We start from the raw sequence: 23379 nt of genomic DNA, 5'->3' as shown, positions 1-23379 counted from the left end.
AACCAGCCAAACTAGGCCTTATAATAACTTTGTCTCTTGCTTGTAAATTAGGTCAGATTCCCCCAACCGTTATTGATAAGGAGATTTTATGTGCATAGAGCCAATGGCCATGGGTGTCAAACCTTTGTGTGCTGCTATGACTATGTTTTATTAATTGTTCATAGCGTATCCACCACAATTTGAGGCACTTGTGTTGTGGTTGGTGATTTAGGATTGAGTTTGTTACATTACTGTTGTTTGGTTTGCAAATCAGAGACTTGTAGATAAGGTTGCGTTTTCATTTACATGTTACTTGAGTGCAATCTCCGGTAATTACATGAGAAATGAATGCTCCTCAAACAAGAGAAACTAAAACCGTTCTGCCCTAACCATCATATGTAGTCAAGTTAGTAAGAGTCTAGCTGTGGAACTCCCATACTTAGGTTTGAATCCCAGCCGACGCTAATTAGAGTTAAATCCTAATTTATTCTTGGTGGTCAGGGGAAGGAAACGTTCTGACAAGATCACTCGGCGCAGATTAGTCTCTAGACCTGAAAAGCCAAGAATACCGTCGTTGAAACTCTCAAAAAAAAAAAAACCGCTATGCCCTTTGCACTTGGTTTATGTTTTCTAATCATATTTATCTTGCAGATCAAATGAGATGGTGAAAATCTTACTGAAGGAATTTGGCAATTTGGTATTCACCTAGGCATTAACAAATCAAAGAGAAGATAGTAGAGATGTGGTTGTCATGCCACACGGTGTGTCAAGACTTCTGATGCTCTAAATAGTTGGGCAAGTCTTATACTCGAGCAATCTCTAATCCAAAGGAAATTTCCAATATCATTATGGTAAATAGGAGGTACTTAATTGGTTGTAGAAAGAAGCTGCTTACCTATATCATAGTTTAGCTTTCGTCAAACAGCAGGAATATAGTGAGATAGATGCCAACAATATAAACTTCAAAGAAGGACACATTTACTTTGTTTTCACCAGCAAACAGTTGCAGTTTGATCAAGTCAACTCACCTTATTGTATTGATCTGTTTGTTAAGTATGCATCAATCCAGATACTAATCAAGTCGTTTCTACAAAATTTCCTGCTTGGCATCTTGCAAAATGCATCATCTTTTCGTCATTTCGCTAGTCTTGTAAAATATGAAGCTGGAAATTTATCCACTCTCTGATTATAGATTAACAAAAGGGCTCAACAAAAACACCCTCTCCATGTGTATTCCAGCATCAGTATTATACAGAAGTATAAAACCTCAAGTAAGCTCACCTATTCTATCGAAAATTCTTCTACGCACCAAGGTGTAAGTGAACCGAGTAACTAATATGCAATATTTTGATCCGGTCATCCACGTCGCATTATCATATATGTATTCTAATACCGTTAACAAAAAAAAAAATAAGTTATAAGTGTTTCCAACACAGGAGATGAGAACCTGAAGTCGAATAAGATGTACTCTTATTATGGGCACTTAATTTAATCGGATCAAAAATAAAAATAAAAGGAAGGAATTTAGAGTCACTAGTCTTTATTCGATCTTCGTATACGGTGATTTGAGGACTTGCATATTAATGATATAAGTGCACCTTGGTGCGTAGAATCCGCTCCGCCTATTCTATACCATGACTCTTCAAACCTTTATAAATGATTTTGTAGTCGACCATTATGTTGCAGACCAATTCATTAAGAAATTAATCCACCCAGTTAAAAGCATTGACTTTGAAGAAAAGGAAGTCACAATAGGAAAGCATGATAGTACTAGTTTCCATGTTGACTACAGAACTTGTAGCACTCTGCAGCCACAACTATATCTATACCTTGCGTAATTATTCTATTTTGTTCTTTTGGCTGCAAAAGTCATACCTGTAGCTAACCAGTTCATGTCGTCATTGTCTTCTCATAACTCTCCATCGACTCGTGTTTACAAACCTTGGTTAACAAAGCTTTGCGTTTATATGGAGAAACCGGAAAAGCTACCGGTTTTCTCTAGCTTTACCGGTAAGGCTTACCAATTTACCACAGTTCACGATCGGAGTAACACAGTTAAAATAGTTGAGGAAGATGTGGCAAATCTTCTCTGACCCTTCTATCATTTGACATTGTATCAAAGGTCATACCCCCTTTTACAATCTTCCTTCTCTATTCGTCCTACAAATTGTGTTATACGTGTCATGGTATACCGTTGTCCATCGATGTCGCATTAGTTTTTCCTTGGCATAAAGCCAAAGCACACCTGATGTATACATCAGATCACAACCAATACATAATCAAGACGCATCATTTGCTTAGAAAGAATCTTTGCAGACTTTTCTTGTCAAGAATGTAAAGCATAAGCATCACTGCTTAACTGCTTCAACCAACATGAAGGTCGACGAGGCTTAACTAGGAATGTTGACCTTTCTGGGTACAAAGGGTTGGAGACTAAATCGAACAGAAAACAAAGGGTGGCCAACTACCAAGGTATGCCCTTACAAAGAGACATGAATTGCATAAACATACAAAATGACAGGGTGAATCTTCATTCCATTGAGAGAACTTGACATACAATTACAAATAAACATTACATTTCATGAGACTTCTGTACAAAAGGAGCACCGGATTTCAAAATCGCCTGCGCTTTCAGGGAAAAAAATGTTGCCTGGCAGAGAAACTTTACTGCCAATCTCAAAACTTCGCACTAGCCCTCACAAATTCAGAAGGCAACACTGAATTTACATTAGCATACTATAGCACTTAAGGAATTATTTCCTAGACCTGATTGCCAACTGTCCATCACTACCCACTAGCTGGTGCCTTTTGGTCATCCCTCATCTTGTAATCCCCCATGCCTTGATCAAATATGTTTTCAATCATACTCCATGTGGGTAGAAGATCAATACCTTTGATGGGATCCATTGGTAACCTAGCGTCCCAAATTTTAGTGTCACAAGGCTCCAACAGATATCCATGACCCACTACATCACTAGATGCATCATCCTGGCTACGCTCATCCTTGAACCCAGTGCCTGGTAAGACACCAGCAGCAGGTTCACGGTCACCATCAATTCGACCACAAGAGTCTTGCACATAAGGCTGGAACTCAAAAGACACGCATGAATCATCTTGATAACCAAATTCCTCCTCATAACACCCTGGAATCTTCTCCCCATTGTGAGCTGTAGTATCATGTTTTCCCTCATCAACCAATTTCAGCCTGTACGATTCTCCTATATAATTCATCCCACAATCTGCTCCATATCCCACATAATCATCACCATCACCATCACTGTCATCATCATCACTATCATCTTCTTCAGAGTACCCTCTAGGGCCCACTGCTTGACCATCCTCAACAGAGTCAATGACAGAGTCTTCATCATCTTCTGCAAATGTACCATCATTGGCACTTCCATAGCTTCCATGCCACTCATCATCATCACTGTCTATTTCTAAAGTATTGGATCTGTTCTGAGCAGCCCGTCTACGTAGAATGAACACATTAAAATAATAGCTGACTAGTTCCCTTTTACTTCGAGAAGGGAACACCGCAGACAAATGCTTCCAAAATTTTCTACCCAACGACGCAGGATTGGAGTAAACAACATCATGAAAAGCCTGCTCTTCTTCATCACTCCATCTTCGTGCTACTACTTCCTCTCCCATGTCACAAAAACCCAACTTCACAAACTTTTCATTTCCAAGGGTTCTTCGGAGTTCTTCCCGTGCTTCCATGATATGCTGCTGCACACACCTGCAGGTCCCAGCATCTAGGCATTTACAATTTTTTCGGCCCTGCCCCACCTTATCAAACTCCGGAGCTGACAGGTTCAGGTCAGGCATTGGAATAACAGTCGTTCCCAAAAGCCTATCCTCAACAGTATAACAGTCGTGTCCACTCCATGATGGAATACTGGCTTGATGATTTGGCCCAACAGGAACTTGTTTTCTTGGAGAGCGATCCAACAAAGAAGAGTAGTCATCCTTAAAAGAAACAAATGCTCTCCTGGGGTAATCACATTCAAAATACTCTGCAGGAGGTGAAGGAGCATCTTGTTTACCAGAACCAACATCTTGTTCACCACAACTGCTGGTGACCAATGCAGAGGTAGCATTGATCACACTACCTTTACTGACATCTGTTGAATCTTTACCAACATTATACTTTTCTAGTACCCCAAGCCCATCACCTATTTTTGCAAAATAAGAACAGACCTCAATATGAATTGCCCAAAATATCTATGACCACTCATTAAAAATACAGACTACATTAACTGTTGGAAGCAAGACATGAAATGATTTAACACCACAATGTCCTGTACCTGAAACGTAAGGTTTTTCAGGTGCACTATAACAAGAAACAACATCAGCAAATGGAAAACGCTTGTCACTGCAATCAAGCTGCCTTGAATGCTTACAAGGAAGCTCCTGAAAGTCCACATTATCAAAGGGCCTCTTGACTCCCATATCAACCTGAAAGAGAGAACCAATTAGACTTTGTCAATCCCTTAAATGTAATACAGCATCACTACTCATGCCATTAGCCAAATGTAACACGTATGATAACAGGTATTCTATAGTACATTTTGTCTCATTACTTACACAACTAACAAACAATATCAATAGTCAAGCTCAACAGTAATGTGCTAGACGAAATTAACATAATAATAACTAAAACAAGATTTTACCTCCACAAATAAGGTGGGAAGATCAAACCGATATGGCAGAGAGCTTAATTGATATGATACAGCACCGAACAATATACCAAACTCGATTAATCGACCTCAGGAATCTTATCCCCAATCTAATTTGACCAAATTCAAAGATTGAATTTTTTTTCAGAAACCCTAACCCTAGGTTCCCAATTCACGAACAAACCTCGAAATTATTCACAAAGAATTTATGGGAAAGCTATACAACAGCAAAGGGAACAAAACCCCTTTACGAATTTACACAACAGACCAAACCCAATCGGTACGAAATTTTCGAAACCCTAGAAATTCGAAGCGGTCAAAAATCGACAAAATCGGGACCAAATTCAAGAGGGGAAAGAAAGATCTGGAATATCCGATTCAGGAAACGTAAGAGATTGGAGGATTAGAGGGGCAAAAGGGGCCGATTCAGAACCGAAACCCTAGAATTTACGAACTCAACGAGTTGGGTTGAATTTGGGGTTAATCGATAGAAAATTTTTGGGGCTTGAGCAGATCGGTAGCCGATCTAGGGATTACGATAAGAAATTTGGGGAAATCTGAAGAAATTTGATGTAGATCTGAGCGTGTATCAGAGGCGGTAGGTAGACGATGAAAGATAAAGAGAGGTAGGGTTCGTGCTTTTGTTGAAAAACGAGGCGGGCCGGACGAGAAAAACCGGGTTTGACTTTGATGAGGGATCTATGGGCTGGACCCTATATAAGGTTATAGGTCCGTGTCCGTGGTCGTGAATTTACTAAAATACCCTGACCCGTCGGTAAATGGAAATGAGAGTATATACGTGTTACACAAAGCCAGCTGGGAGAATCGATTATTTGAACAAAATATCTTCGGTATCTGAACAAATTACATGAACGGTTAAAATTAGATGATACAATGCATGGTGGACTCGTATACGAATGATTATAAATGCTGAAATTGCACCGTATACATGCGCCTTATACTAGAATCTTCAATATTTGAAAAACAAAAACAATTGTTTTTATCAAATGCTTCATAGCAATTGAAGCTGCTCTCAAACATATATTTCTGCGATAACTCAATATCACAATTACAGTATTACTTCTTCATGTTAGTGATGTTACTCTCAACAGGGAACAGGACATCATAAACATAAACATGATGAGGAGAAATGATGGATTTATAAAACCGTAATTTTCTTGGTTTATTACATTAAACTATGAGAATAACAAATTTCAGATATTCCACTAAGCTAAAGACAAATTTCTTATGGATCCTATTACATGTAGAATAAGACGCAACATAGCCCCAGAGTGTAGGAGTATGGGAATAACAAATAAAACACGATACAATAAACAACAAATGCATACACTCCCCGTACCAGACTTCAATTATAACTCAGACCCTCCATGTATCTTCAGATTATGTGCTTCTCAAGTATTTAGGCAATAGCAGGCATGTCCTTGAGCCAGTCGTCGAGGGGCTTTCCAATGGAATACACAATAAATCCGATTTGCCTCAGCTTCTCTGCATCCACAACATTTCTTCCATCGAAGACAAAAGCAGGCTTCTGCATCTGATCATAAATCTTCTTGTAGTCAAGGCTTTTGAACTCATCCCACTCGGTCAGGATGCAAATGCCATGAGCATCCTTTGTTGCCGCATAAGCATCCCAGACTACACTAACTTGCTTCACAGCAGTGGGGCTCAAAGGTTGAAGATGAATAGGATGGTCCCAATCAAACTTCTTCATTGCAAGATCCCTCTGGATCTGCTCTTCATTAACCTGAGGGTCGTATATGCTCAACCGAGCCTTGTCACCTAACAGCCCTTTACACACATCAATGGCTGGGGTCTCCCTGGTGTCACCAGTGTCTTTCTTGAAGGCAAATCCCAGAATTGCAATCTTCTTACCGGAGACTGTGTTGAACATTGAGGAAACCACTCGGTTGACAAACCGGGATTTCTGGTAGTCATTAATCTTAATGACCTGTTTCCAGTAGTTTGCGACATCAGGAAGGCCATTGCACTCGCAGATATATACCAAGTTCAAAATATCCTTTTGGAAGCAAGATCCACCAAAGCCAACGCTGGCATTTAAAAACTTAGGCCCAATTCTTGTGTCCTTGCCAACAGCATGTGCCACTTGAGTGACATCTGCACCAGTTGCTTCACAGAGAGCTGACATGGCATTGACAGAAGATATCCTCTGTGCCAAGAAGGCATTGGCAGCAAGCTTTGAAAGCTCAGCAGACCATAGATTAGTGCAAATAATCTGATCTTCAGGAACCCAGCGGGCATAAACCTTCTTGAGTTCTTGAATTGCCTTCTCACCTGCTGGGGTTTCCCTACCTCCAATGAGGACTCGGTCAGGATTGAAAAGATCTTGGATTGCAGTTCCCTCAGCAAGGAATTCGGGGTTGGAAAGAATTTGGAAGTTGATGCCTTTGCTGTTGTGAGTCAGAATCTTTTCAATGGCCTCAGCTGTTTTCACAGGCACAGTTGATTTCTCAACAACAATTTTGTCGGACTTTGATACATCTGCAATCATACGAGCAGCGCTCTCCCAGTAGGTAAGATCAGCTGCTTTTCCAGCACCAAGACCCTGGGTCTTGGTAGGTGTGTTGACTGAAACAAAGACAATGTCTGCCTCCATAACATGTTTCTCAACGTCAGTGCTGAAGAATAGGTTTTTTCCTCTGCGCTGTTTCACCACATCATCAAGGCCAGGCTCATATATGGGGAGAGTATCACTGTTCCAGGCACTGATCCGTGGCACAGAAATGTCAACAACAGCTACTTCAATATCTGGGCACTTGAGGGCAATCACAGCCATAGTAGGCCCACCGACATATCCAGCTCCTATGCAACAGATCTTCACCATCTTTGCCTCTTGTACAAAATCTGAAAGAATAGTAGGTACTTTATTATTTTCAAGCCAAAACAATGTATGACACATTCAGACCAAACATGATACATACAACCAGCCACTATTTTTTATTAATATTCTCATGCATCCTCAGAATGTGCAAGACATCAATCATAACAAATAAGGCCAGGACGAAACTAATTGACAAACAAACAAATAACATGATCTCAAACGAGCTTATTGCTGACTAAAGCATCAAAGATTCCTATGAGAAGTAGCATTATATCTTACAGCATAACTCGTTCAGGCCTTATAACGAAAAAGAACAAGCTTGATCAAGTAAAACAAGGAGCTCGAACAAACCTAACAAATGAATCAAGGTGTCATAAGCTTAAAAATATCTTCACATAGCTGATTTGCATTTCGACTTGTAAGTTCAACTTAAACAGAGCATTATAGCAAATTGTGAGAAAGGAAATCTAAGATCTATAAGTTGACTAGAGGAAAACCGCATTGAAATTTGCAGATCCAAGTGAAGCAGAACAAAAAATTCTCAAACAACACAAAAATATCCATAATTGAGCTAATCTACAAACAAATCTCATTAAGGGATTTCAGAATCCCAGTAAGGAATTCAGGTCAATCAGATCTATAATAAAACACCGAGAGACTACAAAGATCTGAACTTTCCAACCCCATCACAATTCCCAGACCATAATCAAGAACAAGCAAGCATTTTTGCTCAAGCAAACCAGAATCACACACAAACCCAATTCCCATGAATGATGAAAACACATCAGCAAACCCAGAAACGAGAGCAAATTACAAAAGCTGAGCTGAGCAGCCAAAATGAAGAATGAAGACGTTGAAATATGAATGAGGGAAAGAAGACCATGAGAATTGTTACCTGGTGAATGAAGAAATGCGCAGGTGGTGGTCGGAGAAAGTGAGAGATCTGATGAAGAAGAAGAAAAGAGAAGAGCTTTAAGCAGCTTCTTCTTCTTCTTCTTGTTCTGTCGTTGGTGTTGAGAAGTGAGAATGAAGGAGATCTAAGACAAGGTCCCATATATATACGCCCCGTTGTTATAGGCGCGTTTCTAAGATCCAACCAACCGGATCCTCGTCACCGTCATCACCGTCATTTTTCTACAAAAAATATCACGCGGTAAAAAAATAAAATAAAAATCTATACAGAAGTAAGAAACTGCTCAAAAAAAAGAAAAAAACAGCTTAAAGCTCTTCTCCTGTTTTTACAGGTTTTGTAATTGGGTTTGTCCCGTGATTAATGAAATATTTATTTCTCTAAAAAAAAAAATGCTTATGAAATAGCTAGAGAATATAGAATCAATATGGGTTTACGTTTAATGACTTGAAATGGCAAGAAAATAAAAAAATAATTCAAAACCATGTATTACTTTCATGTGTCGATGTGTTTAAGATAAAGTGTGCAAAATTTAAGTGAAGTCACGTTAAAAGGTTATCAAACATAACTAAGTTATTCCATTTATCTACATATTTGATATGTATTTGAACTCTTATACTGTTGAGACCTCAGAGTTCAATCATTTATATTCATCTTATTTATATGTCATGAAAGTGACCGTGAGTTACTATAATCGCTAATGCTCATATTTGGTATGAGATTTGTTCAAATGATTTTGTATAAGACGTGTGTTATTTGATTCAAAACTTACTTTCTCTCTTTGAGATGTTTGGCTTAGTAACATTCTTCTCACTTACTATGTGACCAAACTCGGTGTCAAATAACATAGTTTTTCAAGCACCAGCCACTAATAATAAAGTTTGGAGTATCATGCAAGTTAGCAATGCATAATATAATTTTGAATCGGGGTTGCCGAGCTCGAAAAGGACTAGTGGACTACTAACCTTATAAAAACAGGCACAATTTAAGCCCTAAATTAATGTATACAACATATGAAGAAAGCAGAAAGCTAATCAGAGAATTACCTTTACATCATTACAAACAACATGAACAACATGTGAAGAAAACAATGGAGAAACTGAGAAAGTGATCGAAGCTTCAAATCATTGGAACTTTTAGAGGCCCCAAATGAAGAACAAAAAGATCGAGTAAGATTGAAGGTATATAATGGAAGCATATGGAAGATCGATCATGCAGAAAAATTGGCAGGTAGAGATCTGAATAGGAAGATCGAGAATTACTAAACTATAAATGGGTTTGTTGGAGGAGACGGCATTTTGTTTAATGGGAAACGTGGAGAGTGCCCTAGACGAGGAGGACAAAAGAAATTGTCATATTACTATTCTTATAAGGTCCACTCCTTCATATGATCATGGATGCTAACAGTCTGTCACTCCCTCTCTGTCTGTGTTTTTTGTTCTGGTTAGCTTGTTGGAATTATGCAGTACTAATTACGCAAACTATGATTGCCAAGAAAGAAGAAAGCATGTTAATTAGTCACTTACTTACAAAGTAAAGGTGGTTTGTTAAACTAAAATCGGAATTAATGGTGCGCTTGTTAAATTTGAATCGGTCGGAAATAGAAGCGCGGGAAAGAACAAGTACGAGTGAATGTGAATCGTTTTTATTGAGACGATTGCTAGCATTCGAAATTGAAGTAAAATGTACGTTTATGGTTAGTAAACGATACCGAAATTTGATTTCTCCTAGCAAGATTTGAATTCTAGCTGTGGGAAGCAAGTGTCCACGCCGTTGGTGTATTTTTCGTGGTATAATATGTGATGTTGCAGATAGTTAAATGGCAACGTTAATGGTCAATGACCTTAAGCTAGATTTATTATTAGTCATTAATCGGATGTAAATAGTATTCAATGGGGGGTGACAAGTCATTAGTGTATTGTTTGCATTTCGTTATCTCCAGATTCGTATAGTCTTATGCTCCATATTCCTTCCTTAATTTCTCCATGGTTTGGCCAATTGGCGTATACATTTGGAGGTTGGTTTGGAGGGGTTACTATCGAAGTCCTGGCATCGATTGTGACAAATGGTTCTTGTTGATGGTCACCAAGATTATAAACTTTGTCATTGTGTCCATCTACGCGCCACTAATGAAGGTTTAATTCAAAAACCATGGTTGTCGGTGGGTGGGTTAAGCCGACGAATTTGGCTTTTTTGCTTGAACTTATGTTGCTTAGATTTGCTCGGAATTCTTGTAACAATTGGATTGAGTACAATCTAAGGACGTCACATTATTCTTTTTTTTTTTTTTTTTTTTTTTTTTTGGTTAGAAAATAGACAATTTCATTAATTTGTCCACGATTAGAAAAACACTTATATCAATTTACCTACTCACGATCAAAAAGTCTAGTTGGCAACAAGCAGTAACAAAATGACAAGTAATCCTCATTACAAATGCGCTCAGTTAAGCCTATCACACCTAACTTCCAACTATTCCTATCTAAATTCCATGTAGTGGTAATATTCGTTGTCTGCGGACCTCAATTGGTGTATAACAAAGTAGAACCAAAATTTAAACAAAAATAGTCTTCCATCAAATGTCTAGATAAAAGAATAAGGAAATTAAACTCCTTGCCCTTAATGTACGTTTGGGCTCGCCAACCCTTATCGAAACATTGAAATAGGTGGAAAACCCCTAGAATCCCCGAAGGGCTAGAAAGGGTTAAGGCCCAAATGGCGAGCTCTAACCCATCTGGAAGCCCAAACAACCTCAAAGATCAGGCTCAGCCCAAGCCCAACAGAAGATGATCCGTGATCTGATCTGCCTCCTCCACCACCACCTGCCTCCATCACTGCCTGCTGCAAGCAAACCCACGGCCACGCCAAGCCTCCACAAAGCGTGTAGATCTTCCCGGCCACGCTACACCAAGGGTCGACCATGCACGCACAGTCCGCAACCCAAAGCAATCGTGCCGCCGACAAGAAGATGCATGAAAGCCCATCCCAGAAACCTGCACAAACTAGCAAATCTCAAATATCTCCGTCTATACTCAAGCTGAACCACATACAAGAGACTAAAAGGGCATATGGAATTCCCGTCCGGCAACAAACTCGACAAGGCTAAACCCTGAGGCCAGCCAGGTGAGGCTGCTGCAGAACGAGAGGGAGTCCGTGGGTTTTGTTGGGGTTCGTTAGGGTTTTTGGTTATCGCTACGTCACATTATCTTTACTCAGTCCAATGGTTATAAGAATACCAAATAAATTCAAACAACATAAATCCAAGAGTTTGTTACCATGATGTCCAATAACTTCGATACAAATAAATTTGATCGTAAATAGGAGCAGTTCGATAAGAAAAAAATACGTGTTGTTTTTCTTATCATTTGAAATTTCAAGAATTCACATTACTGTGTGCTGTTTTTTTACAATTTGTATGTACATATCAACACCTTACAAAAGACACAAGTCACATATCTACCATGGTTTACGACAACTCCCTTCCTCCCACCAAGAACAAGAACTGGAACAACCACTTTGTTTTGTATTTGATGAGTTGGGGTGTAATTGTAGCTTCGTCAATTTCAACAACCATGGTCTCTACTCTATCAGACCAGATCTTATTCAAGTTGAAGTTAAGAAGTTCTTGAACCATTGAACAGAGTCCTTGGGGTATCTCTTGAGCTTGTCCTTATAGTCAATGAAATAGAGACCAAATCTTGAAGTGTATCCTGCACCCCACTCCCAGTTATCCAGTAGAGACCATGCAAAATAACCGTTCACATTGCACCCATCTTCTCTGCATATTTTCAACCAGAATAGTTAACATGAGCTGCCAGACCTCATAACATATTTATGAACCTGGTGTGCTTGATGCCTAGATCAATCAATAACCAAATTCATGGGTGAAGTCAAAGATGGTTTATGTATACATACTTGATTGAAGCTAGCAAGTTTGACAAATAGTCACGGTGGTAACTGATCCTTTTCTCATCCTTTAGAGCATCCTTGAGGGAAATGAATGGGCTATTTGGGTCGTCCATGCCTGTGAAAATAATGAAATGAAGAATATATCAGCTGGTTTTCTTAAGAGTTTTAGTATCTTTAGAAAAGGAAAGTTAGTGAGGTAAGTAATGAAATGATCATGAAGTAGAACTACTTTTATGTTAATCCCTTCTGTTGTCTCTCAGAACTTACCATTCTCAGTGATAAGCACCGGAGGATTGCCATACTTTTTCTTGATGTAGTTCATTAAGCTTCTCATCCCCTCAGGCACTATGTATAACCATATCGAATTTGCCTGCATTTTTACAGGAACGATGAATGCATAATTGCGTAATCAAACAGTAAGAAGCATTTAGCAATCTGATCCGGTTAATCTTCAAACAAGTTAAACACCACAAAGAATGATTAGATTCTCATAAGAGTACAATGAAAACAGGATGTGGAGGATAGCCCTTCTATGGTATCACATTTACTCTCATTGCTTTAGGTGTAGATAAGCGTATGTTTGTGTGCCCGCTTGCGCACTTCATCTCCTTTATGTATCATTTACACTTTTACGGAGCCTAAATGTAGAGGACATATTTCAACATAGATATGATGTGTGTACATGGTTAATATATACTACATACCTTATCTCCAATAGCTTTTCCATCTTTGAAAGCTGAAAACAGGACGAAAATACTATCTTCAGTTAGAAACCAACCGTTGAAAGGATTCAAATTACAGAGTTCTAAACTTCTGTGATATTGGATGTGTTTAAAATATAACAGAAACAAGTTGTAGTGTTTAATGTGACTTACGAAGGGCAATGGCACCAGAGTCTGATAGGGAGTCATTCAGTAGTCCGATAATATGAGAAGAATCGTTACTGGCATAGAAGGTAGTGTAGTGATTAATGCCCACAAAATCCAATGACCCCTTGATTAAAGTGGACTCAGATTTGGAAAACTTTGGCAGACGGCTTCCGACTCTACTTCTCATAGAGAATGGATAATCCCCAAAAATGAAAGGGTCAAGAAACCTGTTGCATTACAACAAAGTGATATCTACACCTGTTTCTTGTAAAAATTTAAGTTCGGAAGTCACGAAAGCAAGGAGAACTTGAGGCCTCAATTTCAACATTACAGTAGCATATTTTTATAAGGGTCATGAGCATACCAGCCAAGCTGAAAATCTTGGGCTCTTTCAGTTGCTTCAATGTCTGCTGTAGAGTTTGTTGCTGATCGATACCAAATAACATCAAATGATGCCCCAATTGATCCTCGTTGTTTTGGCTGCAAAGAAAGCAGTGTCAATAATTAAGTTCTGTTGTTGACACACACGTAAATCATGTGTCACAAGGCCTTGAACGAAAGAATGGCTTAAGACTTTCCTTGTGTTGAAGAAAATCATGACAATTCCACTTCTTACCTTATACTTTTTCCTGTAAATGTCGGCAACAGTTGCATGAGAAAGGATGACATTGTGAGCAACTATGTAAGGCTCAGTTGCAGAGTTTCCGGCTCTACAGAAAAGGCGGCCTAGGAGAGAGCATCTTCCTGGTGCCTGGAGACCTACATCGTATCCTTGTACAGCAAATGTGTGTGGCTCGTTGAATGTGATCCAGTGCTTCACCCTGTCACCGAATTTCTGAAAGCATGTCTCCGCGTATACTGCAAAGTCCTGTCTGTGATTGATTGAGGTCATATATAATAGTGATCAAACTTGCAGAGAGTAGAGGTATGAAATCGTGAGCATTGCTTACATGATTTGAGCGTCAAGCCACCCAGTGTATCTGTCTTCCAAGGCTTGAGGAAGATCCCAGTGGTAGAGGGTTACGTACGGTTCAATTCCTGCACATGAGGTCATATTGCCATGAGACTTTAAACTCAACTACACTCTTTGAAAAGATTAAGTGTCATAGATTATTCACACATGAATATCAGATCAAAAATACTGATGCACCTAGATCAGGAGTTATACATGAAATTATAAGGGTAATGATCGATAAATTGTAGAAGTTACCTTTCGCTAGCAATGAATTAATGAGATTGTTGTAGTGATCAACCCCTGCCTGATTGATTTGCCCAGTTCCATCTGATTTACATAAGGCTCAGCATTAGAAATTTCAATCCTATATTTTATTCCATTCAAAGTTTCTTCCAATAACTATAAAATCTTGAATGTAACAAAACAAAAGCGCATAGGACTGCTAGAGCTTACTGGGGAATATCCGAGACCAGGATATCGAAAACCTATACGCATCCATTCCCATATCCTTCATAAGTTGTACATCTCCCTGCTCACAAATAGAGTAAATGTTAGCCTTAATCAATAATGTCATATTTCTGTTAACCAAAAAGAACTGAGATTGGTTGGAGAAGTCTTGCATCATAAAGGTGATACTGATCCACAGCAACATCAGCATTACTGAAATCAGTTATTTTGCCTGCAGCACAATGTAAGCAATTAACACAGACATTTTGCATATATAGTCAGAGTAATTATGGATTTCAATCTTAATGCAGAAGCTTGGATTGATACTAAATAGCTTTAACATCCAAATCATAGTAGAGGTCTGAAAACAACAAGAAGATAGTAAATCATTACCAAAAGTGTGTGAAAAAATGTCCCATACAGAAGGCCCCCTTCCATCCTCTTTTACTGCGCCTTCATACTGACAAAACCAGAAGAAATTTAAACCATTCGTATATCAGCATATCTTTTAGATAAGTAATCAAAATAATAAGATATATAGAATTCAAACAAGGTGGTAAGCCAGAATTCATCTAGTTTGACATGAACAATGTATGTAAAGTTAAAATTGCTCATTATCACTATACTAGGAACACCATATACACAAGACACAACCATATACAAAACAAAGGGTGAGTTGCAAAAATATCTTGAAACAGAGTGGCTCATTTTGTCGTTTTGGATCTTTGAAGACACAAAGCGACATATTAAGAGCAAACCACTACTCTCCTTCCTTCTGGACTCCATGACTTTGTTCCCTCAGGCCCTTAACCGTCACTTCCTAAATCTCAAGTGTGTTTCTTCAGGATATAGAGTTTATAAACTTTCAGAGTTGAGATGAAACAAAGGTGATATGACAATTCAAACTTTCTTTCGCTTTCAGCATCCTATTCTATCTTCACGGGATTAATCACTGTGTCAAACAAGTTCTAGTCTTTTCAGTACTGTAAAAACTAAAAAGATAAAAGAGTGTACAAACCTGGAAGGCAGAAGAAGCAGTCCCAAAAACAAAGCCCTTTGGAAAGCTGCCTCTGTTAATCTCTGAATTAGACTGTGATGAACACCCAATAATCACCTGAAAAGCAATAAACAAAGCAATGCCTCTCTTCCACCCCATAGCTTCTCTATGGTGTTTCAGAATGAAGAACTGAGGGATTTATAAGAAAGATAGATTGAACAAGATTGAAGCTTTATAAGAAGATGCTAGATATTACTGAAAATGACAAAACCAAATCCCAAAATGTGAACTGGGTAGTTAAGGAAGAGGCATACAACGGTGGGTCGGGAATCCCAAAATGGCTAAAGAGAGAAAGATGGTGTCTTTTTGGAATATGGGGATAGTGGCAAACAGGGAATGGGGTTTTGGCTAGTCCAGGGTTCACACGTTTTCATACCAGAAGGGACATGCTCCCATTTATATAGGTGCTGCATTTGCATTCATGAGTCTCTGAGATTTGGTTTTATTTGTTATTTTAATTCCATTTTTGTTCATGCATTGGTCATTGTCTTTGCTTTCATCAATCATCTTGGAAGGTAATGTGGGATTGCTTTCCAGCCTCTCTGTAGTTTCCTTGTCTCGGATTGCAATCCATCGTGTGCTCTAATCCATGTCCCTAATTTCATTTGTTTTATTGGCTCACTAGAATCTCGTTGCCTTAGTTTTAGGATTTATATTAGTATGCAAAAGCTTAGGATAAGATCAAGCGCTACAAATATGCATGATACAAAAACAAACTTATAACAACGTATGTAGTCTTCCATGACTATTAATTTTTTTTAGATTATGATTTGCTTCGTGATTCATTAATACGAAATATTACGCTATCTATAATTTTGCTTTGGAGTATAATCTACCATTTATACTTCATCATACTCCTTAATCTAGTCGTAAATTCATAATCAGCATATGTAACTATGCTATCTCTAATTTTGCTTTGGAGTATAGTCTACCGTTTATACCTCATCATACTCCCTAATCTAGTTGTAAATTCATAATCAGCATATATAACCAATACTTAAGAATGACAGGGTGCTCAGTATGACATCCTTCTTTAGATAAAAAGAAACCCCAGGTGCATCATACAACAATGAAAATGGAATATTGCTTTTGTGATTTGAGAATTGAGATCAGTATGTTAAAGCGGTTGCCTTTATGATGCCATCTGGTTTTTATTTGGTGGTGAATTTAGAACAGTACTGGGTTTTTGTTTATATATGGCACCTACGTACTCAATCGCTGATGATCAATATGACATTAGCACTTTGAATCTCAGTTTTGAAACGCTTGAAATGACTGGTTCCTCGTGTTGCTTGTGCTATGTATCTTGTTTCTGTTTAAGGAATAGGCCTGTTGTCTATATAAAACGCTTGAAACTGCTGGAGAATTGTTGAAGAAGCAATCATAACAGTAGCAAAGTTGGTTAAGGAAGGGACAGAGGACTCCTTCTCATGTCCTTCAAATTATTAATTAGCTACTGTGATTTCATGATACGTACATGATGAAGATCCTAATTCAAAACAAGAATGTCATCGGTTCCGATTATGTTCATTTCATTTCAAATTCTGTTTTTCAGTTACGTGACTAGTATTCTACATCTATGAGAAGCTTTTCCCTTTTCGATCAGGATTGCACATCACTTCATCAGCATGAGTTTCCACAATTTGGAATCTTCAACAACTTTATTGGTGAGCAAATTTAGAATATAAAGATCTGAATTTTGAAGCAACACATTGTAGTGAGGTGTTGTTTTACATTACAGATAAGCATCTCCATCATTTTCTCTGGATTTTTTCTAGGCCGTGGACTTCTCTTGGAATCTAATCTAATAATGGCTCAGAGATTCGTTTTGGGCCCCCGGCCCATACCCGACTATAACCCATGTCTTAAAGCCTTTTCAATAGTAAATTTTGCAGCTCCCGAAAAAAATGCAGGACGATGAAGAAGCTCCACCTCTCGCCGTTGAAATCGACCAACCTTTTGCAAGTGGGTCCAATGACGTCGACGCTCCCGTCGGCGTCACCGTCATCACCGGTTATCTGGGTTCAGGCAAATCCACTGTAAGCTCAGTTCTTTTTGTAAAGCTCAAATCTTTCACTTAAGTTTTTGTTCTTGATAGAGAAAGATTAGAACTTTGATTGTGATGTATTGGTTTTACTCAGCTGGTTAATCATATATTGAACACCCAACATGGGAAGAAGATTGCTGTGATATTAAACGAGTTTGGTGAGGAAGTTGGGGTTGAAAGAGCAATGATAAACGAAGGAGATGGTGGTGCTCTTGTGGAAGAGTGGGTTGAGTTGGCAAATGGGTGTATATGTTGTACTGTGAAGCACAGTTTGGTGCAAGCATTAGAGCAACTTGTGGAGAGAAAAGAAAGGTTTGAGCTTTATAATGGGTTTTTTAGTTTTTTAGTTTTTGCTTGAAAGTGTTTGTTATTGTGATGATGGTGATATGTGGGTTTGTTTGGTTGTAGACTTGATCATATATTGCTGGAGACTACTGGGTTGGCCAACCCTGCCCCGCTTGCTTCGGTGCTGTGGTTGGATGATCAGTTGGAATCGTCTGTCAAGCTTGATTCGATTATCACTGTGAGTACTAAGCTATTGATTTGACGCTGTGATTCGTTGTTTTTCTAAATCTAATGCTTGGTGTTTGTTATTATGATGGTGTTCAAATTCGGGTTATTGCATTTTCAGTTACAACATTAGTGTTTAGAGTGCTATTTGCATTTAAGAACCTTTCTTGCCAAATGCTTACTTGGCAACATCAAGTGTTGGTGTCCGTGATACGTATGTTGACTACTGTTGATATATACTGTTTCATGTATCTCATATGAACTGAGCTACTGTTTCTGTCTTTTCTTTACAGTGGTTTGCATTTCTTAATTTGTTACTAAGTTGCCCCGGCCGATATGTCCTTACAGGTTGTGGATGCCAAGAACCTCCGTTTTCAGCTCAGTGAGAATAAAAGTTCATCCTCTTTTCCTGAAGCATATTTACAGATTGCATTTGCGGTATTGTCACGTTATTTCTACTCACGACTCACTTTTAATGAAAAGTAAAGTAGTTTTACCTTTATCATTTAATTTGTATTGGTGTGTATATGTCCTCTCCATTTTCTTGTGGATTTTTATTTGCTTATTAACCATGTGTACTGTTCAGATCTTGTACTTTATAACTTATGAATTTGCCTGTTTGTTGTAGGATGTTGTAATTCTTAACAAGGTTGATTTGGTTACTACAGAGGGTTCTACAGATTATCTGGAGGAACTTGAGAAGGAGATACATAGTATTAATTCGCTGGCTTGTATCATCCGTTCTATTCGTAGTCAAGTCGACTTGTCTAAAATCTTGGACTGTCGAGCCTATGATGCTGCGGTTAGTGAGGCATATCTCTATGTGTCTACTTATTGTTTTAGTTCATGCTGAGGTCTGATTTAATAACAATAGTCAACTTCTTCCTTTTCAGCATGCTGCTCATTTAGAATCATTATTGGAAGAAAGTCGTGCTTTATCTACTCTGGATCTCCATGATAGTGGTGTGCGAACCTTATGCATTTGCGAGCAACAGAAGGTTGATCTTGAAAAGGTAAACAGTCATAATATGCATTGCTTGAAATTTATTATTACATAAGTAGGTGGTGCTGCATTAACAGCTTTTCAGAAAGGGTAACTCATTACAGTTAGAAGTGTAGACATCATTGTTTATTGATAAGTTATTGACATCAGTTGTGCATAAAGTAAGGCTACACTAGGCAGACAGAACAAAGTTATTACATATGGATTTCAGCAGCTAAGAAAGTAGGATGTGAATGCACATTACCAAGGTCCATTGCTGTAGCTTTTGGATAATCATATATGTCAGCCTATAATGTTTGATTATCTTGTTCTCTAGGTCCGTTTATGGCTCGAGGAGATTCTTTGGGAGAAGAAATATGGCATGGATGTGTATCGCTGCAAAGGGGTTTTGAGCGTCCACAATTCAAACCAATTACATACTTTGCAGGTATTGTTTAATGTTCTTATGCGGCAATAATCTATGGTCCCCAAAGTTTTTGACTGATCAAGAGTGATGATAGTCCGTAGAGAACAAAATTACTTGCCTTTGAATGACTTTCAAGAAGCTTATTAAGATGTTGAACCATTATGGCATGTAACTGTGATAAGACCAATTAATAGCAAGGTGCCCAAATCTCTTGACTTGAGTTTTGATATACCACGAGGGAGACGTCTAGGCTATATGGCATATAAACAGTGATGAGACCAATTAATAGCAGGGTGCCCAGATCTCTTTGACCTGAATTTTGATATACCACGAGGGAGACATCTAGGCTTTCTGCTGTGTCTAATTATCTGTACTTCATGCACTAATTTTATTTGTTTGGTTTTCTAGTCTTCTTCCAGAGGATCCAAGTCTTTGCTGAGATTCACTTAAACCTGTTCCTCGGTTTTCTATTTGTTTAGTCTTCTAGTCTTCTTTTAGAGGATCCAAGTCTATGCTGAGATTCACTAGAACCTGTTCCACTTTTTTCATTAATGTTTGGCAGGCAGTCAGAGAAATATATGAGATTGTGCCAACTCGTGTTTGGAAAAAGGAAGAAAATCAGATGAACAAGATAGTGTTTATAGGTAAATAGCTCTGCTCTCTGCTCACTATTGTCCACAAACAGCTCCATTTTAGTTTATTGATATGGCTCTCTGCTTTTTGACTTGCAGGGCATAATATAAACGAGAATGTTCTTACCCAGTTGTTTAGAGCCTGCGTAGTTTGTTAATGTTCAGTTCTTGCAATTGTATGGATACTTTATGCTAGAAGTTACAAATAACACACCATCAAATATCAATAGTGACTTGATTGGATAGAAGCTGTGCTGATTTTTTATTTTGTGGAGTACGTGATCGAAGTATGTAGCATATGGATTATTTTATCTATCAAAAAGACTAAGCAACTTGCTTTACATCAAAGATCCAGAAACTTGAAATCAGAACTAACAAATTGGTCCTAATACAAAGCCAGCATTCTCTATTTCGGCCATATCAACTTGATTCCTCATCTTCATGGCTAGGCAGTTCTGGTGGAAGTTTATATGCGGGAGGACCCTCTTGACGAGCCTCTTTCTCTTTGTTTACAATTTTGCATACCACAAATCTCTCAATCTGTAACAAAGAAAACAGATTGTTACCAACCAAACAAGTTAGACATTCAGAATGGAAATGTATACGCAGTTTGTGGCGCTAACCTTTGCCCTTATGCTGTCATTAAGCACATCAACAGGAACTATACTGGGATTAACTCTATACTCATGCATGATAAAGGAGCTTATGGTCCCTCTTGGTGCTGGAACATGTCCTTTATTGAATAACATAGACGTTTTAAACCCAACAACTATTTCGTCATCCCCATATGTAACTTTCTTTCCCTCACTAGTTACTTTCCAGTAACCACCCTTTGTAGTTCTCTTAGTGACCTTCCCTTCCCTACTGTAAACTTGTTCGACATTGGTGAAATAATAAGCTTCACAGCGCTTGGTACCATGTCTGTAATCATCTGCAATTCAAATTGGCATGGATTTAGGCAGTGAGCAAAAATGGAAGACACTGGCCACGTTAAAAAGTTCGTTCATAGCGACGACTATTAAGCATAGATATCAGTTTCTTTGAAACCAATACAACACAAACAGTTACTCAGATGAAAATTTGAGCTTTACCTTGGGGTAGCTGATCCGGATCATGCTCATACAGATCAATCTCTTTGACAACATCAGTTAATGGTATATTACGACCAACAATTTTGTTAAACAAGTAAAACAGAACCAATTCATCATCGACCGGAGAAAACCTATAGCCTGGAGGTAAGTTACACTCTTGTTCTGTCATCCCAACATCGACTTTGGAACACTCGAGCAGATCAAAATCTCCTTTGAGAGCTTTCTTCTTCTTAAAACGCGAGGGAAGGAATGCCATCAAGACAAGAGCCAAAACCCAATTGAACAGTAAAGGCTTTGATGAGTTATTTTGTGTTGGGAGCCTGCATATATATATATATACAAGAGAAGCAAAGCAAAGAGAGTCATATAATGCTTCTTCACCCTCGTTGCAGTCACCTTTTAGATGTATGATTACATATCAGTATATATATAGGAACCCAAAATGGAACAACTAGCAGGAACCAGTTACATTCTACAACTTAGTTATGTCAGAGCTTTGCGGATCCAGGCTTCTATAAACCGACTTGGTCTCAGAGGTCGGTTACTCAGATCCATAAACCAAGTTAATATCAAATCCCAAGTTGAAATCTACGAGTGACAGAACAAGTTGAGGAAGCAAGAACTCACCTTTGGGATGAGAGGAAGAGAGACGGTTGAAACTGGTGTGTGTCTGCTAGGTCTGATTCATTTTTGAGCAGAAGAATCGAATCGACAGCAATCTCTTTGCATTAAATGTGTCACGTCGTGATGCTCAAGCAACGGAAATTCGGATACGGGTATGGTTTTGGATTCGTTTCGTAAATTTGCATCCTCCACGACGTCGGTTGGTTTAGGCTTGTCCACAAGATGATAATATGGACCTTGGTCACAGGGCTCGTCACAGGGCTCCCTGTCGACAGGGAAATAGTGTGAACCTCAACCACAGGGGGTTAACGTGGGCGACGTTTTTAGTTTCACATGTAAGGAAGCAAAAGTTAAAATTTTAATTTTAATTTTTTTTTTTTTATAACGCTGACAGATTCTCATATTCAGGTAATTGTCGCATAAATTATTGTCAGTGATGTTTTTTTAGCTTTTCTCTTTCTGATTCTCTATTTTAGCTCTTCCATGCCCTCCATCGTTTGCATCTTCCATGCCCTCTAACAATTTTTCTTCTACAACGCCAAACCCTACACGTAACATACTATAAAACAAAGGTAGTATAACTGGTAAATTTGCCATAAGAGACTACAAATTTCAACGTATCAGACTCCAAACAGAAACAAGATCACATTTTGTTTGAATGACAAGATCATATGTCAACACATAACATTCCACATCTCATAAGTCGTGTGTTATACACAACTGATACGTTAAAAATTTAAAAACTCAAACACGTACACATAGAGTGCGGCTATTGGGACCTCCAGTTTTGCTCAGTATACCTCTATGGCTCTTTACACCTCCCTTTCATTTTTAAAAACAAGCATTTGCTTATTAAACCTCTTTTTAAATTCCTAAAATAACCTTAGGTTTGTTATTCATATATATTTCAATAATTTACTCATTATACCTCTTATTCGCTCTCTAGACCTCCCACACTTTAATTTTTTTTCTTTTTAATGCAAATATCTATTTCAGACCTCGATTGCTTGATTTCTCTTTTCTTCTTCTCTTTTTTCATGAAAATCTCTTTGGCAACCTCAATTCCTTGAATGTTTTGTTTTTCATTAACCTCTATTATTTGATCAAGTTGTAAGAACGATTTTTCGATGACAACGATTTAAAAAAAAATTATTCAAATCATGAATCGTTTTCACAATCAATTGCAAAACAATAAAATACATAAATTAATGATATGCTACCCAGAAACTTTTGACCTAGAAGAAAACCTTAAGAAGGCCAATCTCATCGACCACCACTTCATGAAGCAAGTCCTTGAGGAGAAGATTCATTCACAATAACTATTTAAGTAAAATCTTTCTCTTATAGAATAGCGATGACATTTTCATATTAATGTTTCAAAGAAAAAAAAAAACTNTAAAA

At 38.2% G+C, this 23379-nt stretch overlaps 5 protein-coding genes across 7 annotated transcripts; 1 reads left to right on the top strand and 4 right to left on the bottom strand.

Annotated features, from left to right (window-relative positions):
- Nucleotides 1–2488: 2488 nt before the first annotated feature.
- Nucleotides 2489–5129, bottom strand: LOC101291716. The gene is made up of 3 exons (XM_004297209.1): nt 4656–5129; nt 4290–4440; nt 2489–4157 (listed from the first exon to the last, which is right to left on the bottom strand). Exons 2-3 carry the CDS (start codon nt 4432–4434, stop codon nt 2767–2769), a joined length of 1536 nt encoding a protein of 511 aa, XP_004297257.1. The 5' UTR covers nt 4435–4440; nt 4656–5129; the 3' UTR covers nt 2489–2766.
- A 671-nt stretch (nt 5130–5800) lies between these two features.
- Nucleotides 5801–8537, bottom strand: LOC101291231 (probable UDP-glucose 6-dehydrogenase 1-like). 2 transcript variants are annotated; one of them, XM_004297208.1, is made up of 3 exons: nt 8417–8501; nt 7801–7872; nt 5801–7544 (listed from the first exon to the last, which is right to left on the bottom strand). In XM_004297208.1, the coding sequence occupies exon 3, from the start codon at nt 7522–7524 to the stop codon at nt 6082–6084; it is 1443 nt and encodes a 480-aa protein (XP_004297256.1). In that variant the 5' UTR covers nt 7525–7544; nt 7801–7872; nt 8417–8501; the 3' UTR covers nt 5801–6081. The 2 variants fall into 2 exon arrangements, with proteins under 2 accessions (XP_004297256.1, XP_004297255.1); XM_004297207.1 differs by lacking the exon at nt 7801–7872 and having other exon boundaries at nt 8417–8537.
- Nucleotides 8538–11122: 2585 nt separating this feature from the next.
- LOC101290754 (beta-glucosidase 40-like) lies at nt 11123–15857 on the bottom strand. Of its 2 annotated transcripts, XM_004297205.1 has the most exons (15): nt 15627–15764; nt 15002–15068; nt 14758–14840; nt 14615–14690; nt 14417–14488; nt 14157–14244; nt 13823–14078; nt 13571–13686; nt 13213–13433; nt 13042–13097; nt 12605–12707; nt 12344–12452; nt 12068–12206; nt 11422–11537; nt 11123–11330 (listed from the first exon to the last, which is right to left on the bottom strand). In XM_004297205.1, the coding sequence occupies exons 1-15, from the start codon at nt 15762–15764 to the stop codon at nt 11123–11125; spliced, it is 1848 nt and encodes a 615-aa protein (XP_004297253.1). The 2 variants fall into 2 exon arrangements, with proteins under 2 accessions (XP_004297253.1, XP_004297254.1); XM_004297206.1 differs by lacking the exons at nt 11123–11330; nt 11422–11537 and having other exon boundaries at nt 11922–12206; nt 13042–13073; nt 14782–14840; nt 15627–15857.
- A 1685-nt stretch (nt 15858–17542) lies between these two features.
- On the top strand, nt 17543–20524 carry LOC101315228 (COBW domain-containing protein 1-like). The gene is made up of 9 exons (XM_004297204.1): nt 17543–17704; nt 17807–18024; nt 18121–18235; nt 18571–18660; nt 18851–19024; nt 19116–19235; nt 19542–19652; nt 20194–20275; nt 20363–20524. The coding sequence occupies exons 1-9, from the start codon at nt 17573–17575 to the stop codon at nt 20419–20421; spliced, it is 1101 nt and encodes a 366-aa protein (XP_004297252.1). The 5' UTR covers nt 17543–17572; the 3' UTR covers nt 20422–20524.
- A 61-nt stretch (nt 20525–20585) lies between these two features.
- On the bottom strand, nt 20586–22131 carry LOC101314939 (NAC domain-containing protein 68-like). Its single transcript, XM_004297203.1, has 4 exons — nt 21982–22131; nt 21355–21674; nt 20887–21194; nt 20586–20803 (listed from the first exon to the last, which is right to left on the bottom strand). Exons 2-4 carry the CDS (start codon nt 21608–21610, stop codon nt 20684–20686), a joined length of 684 nt encoding a protein of 227 aa, XP_004297251.1. The 5' UTR covers nt 21611–21674; nt 21982–22131; the 3' UTR covers nt 20586–20683.
- Nucleotides 22132–23379: the final 1248 nt, after the last annotated feature.

Source organism: Fragaria vesca, linkage group LG4 (assembly GCF_000184155.1).
Source record: "Fragaria vesca subsp. vesca linkage group LG4, FraVesHawaii_1.0, whole genome shotgun sequence".
Taxonomy (NCBI): Eukaryota; Viridiplantae; Streptophyta; class Magnoliopsida; order Rosales; family Rosaceae; genus Fragaria; species Fragaria vesca.
The sequence above is the reverse complement of the archived record's forward strand: the minus strand, read 5'-3'. Positions and strand labels throughout refer to the sequence as shown.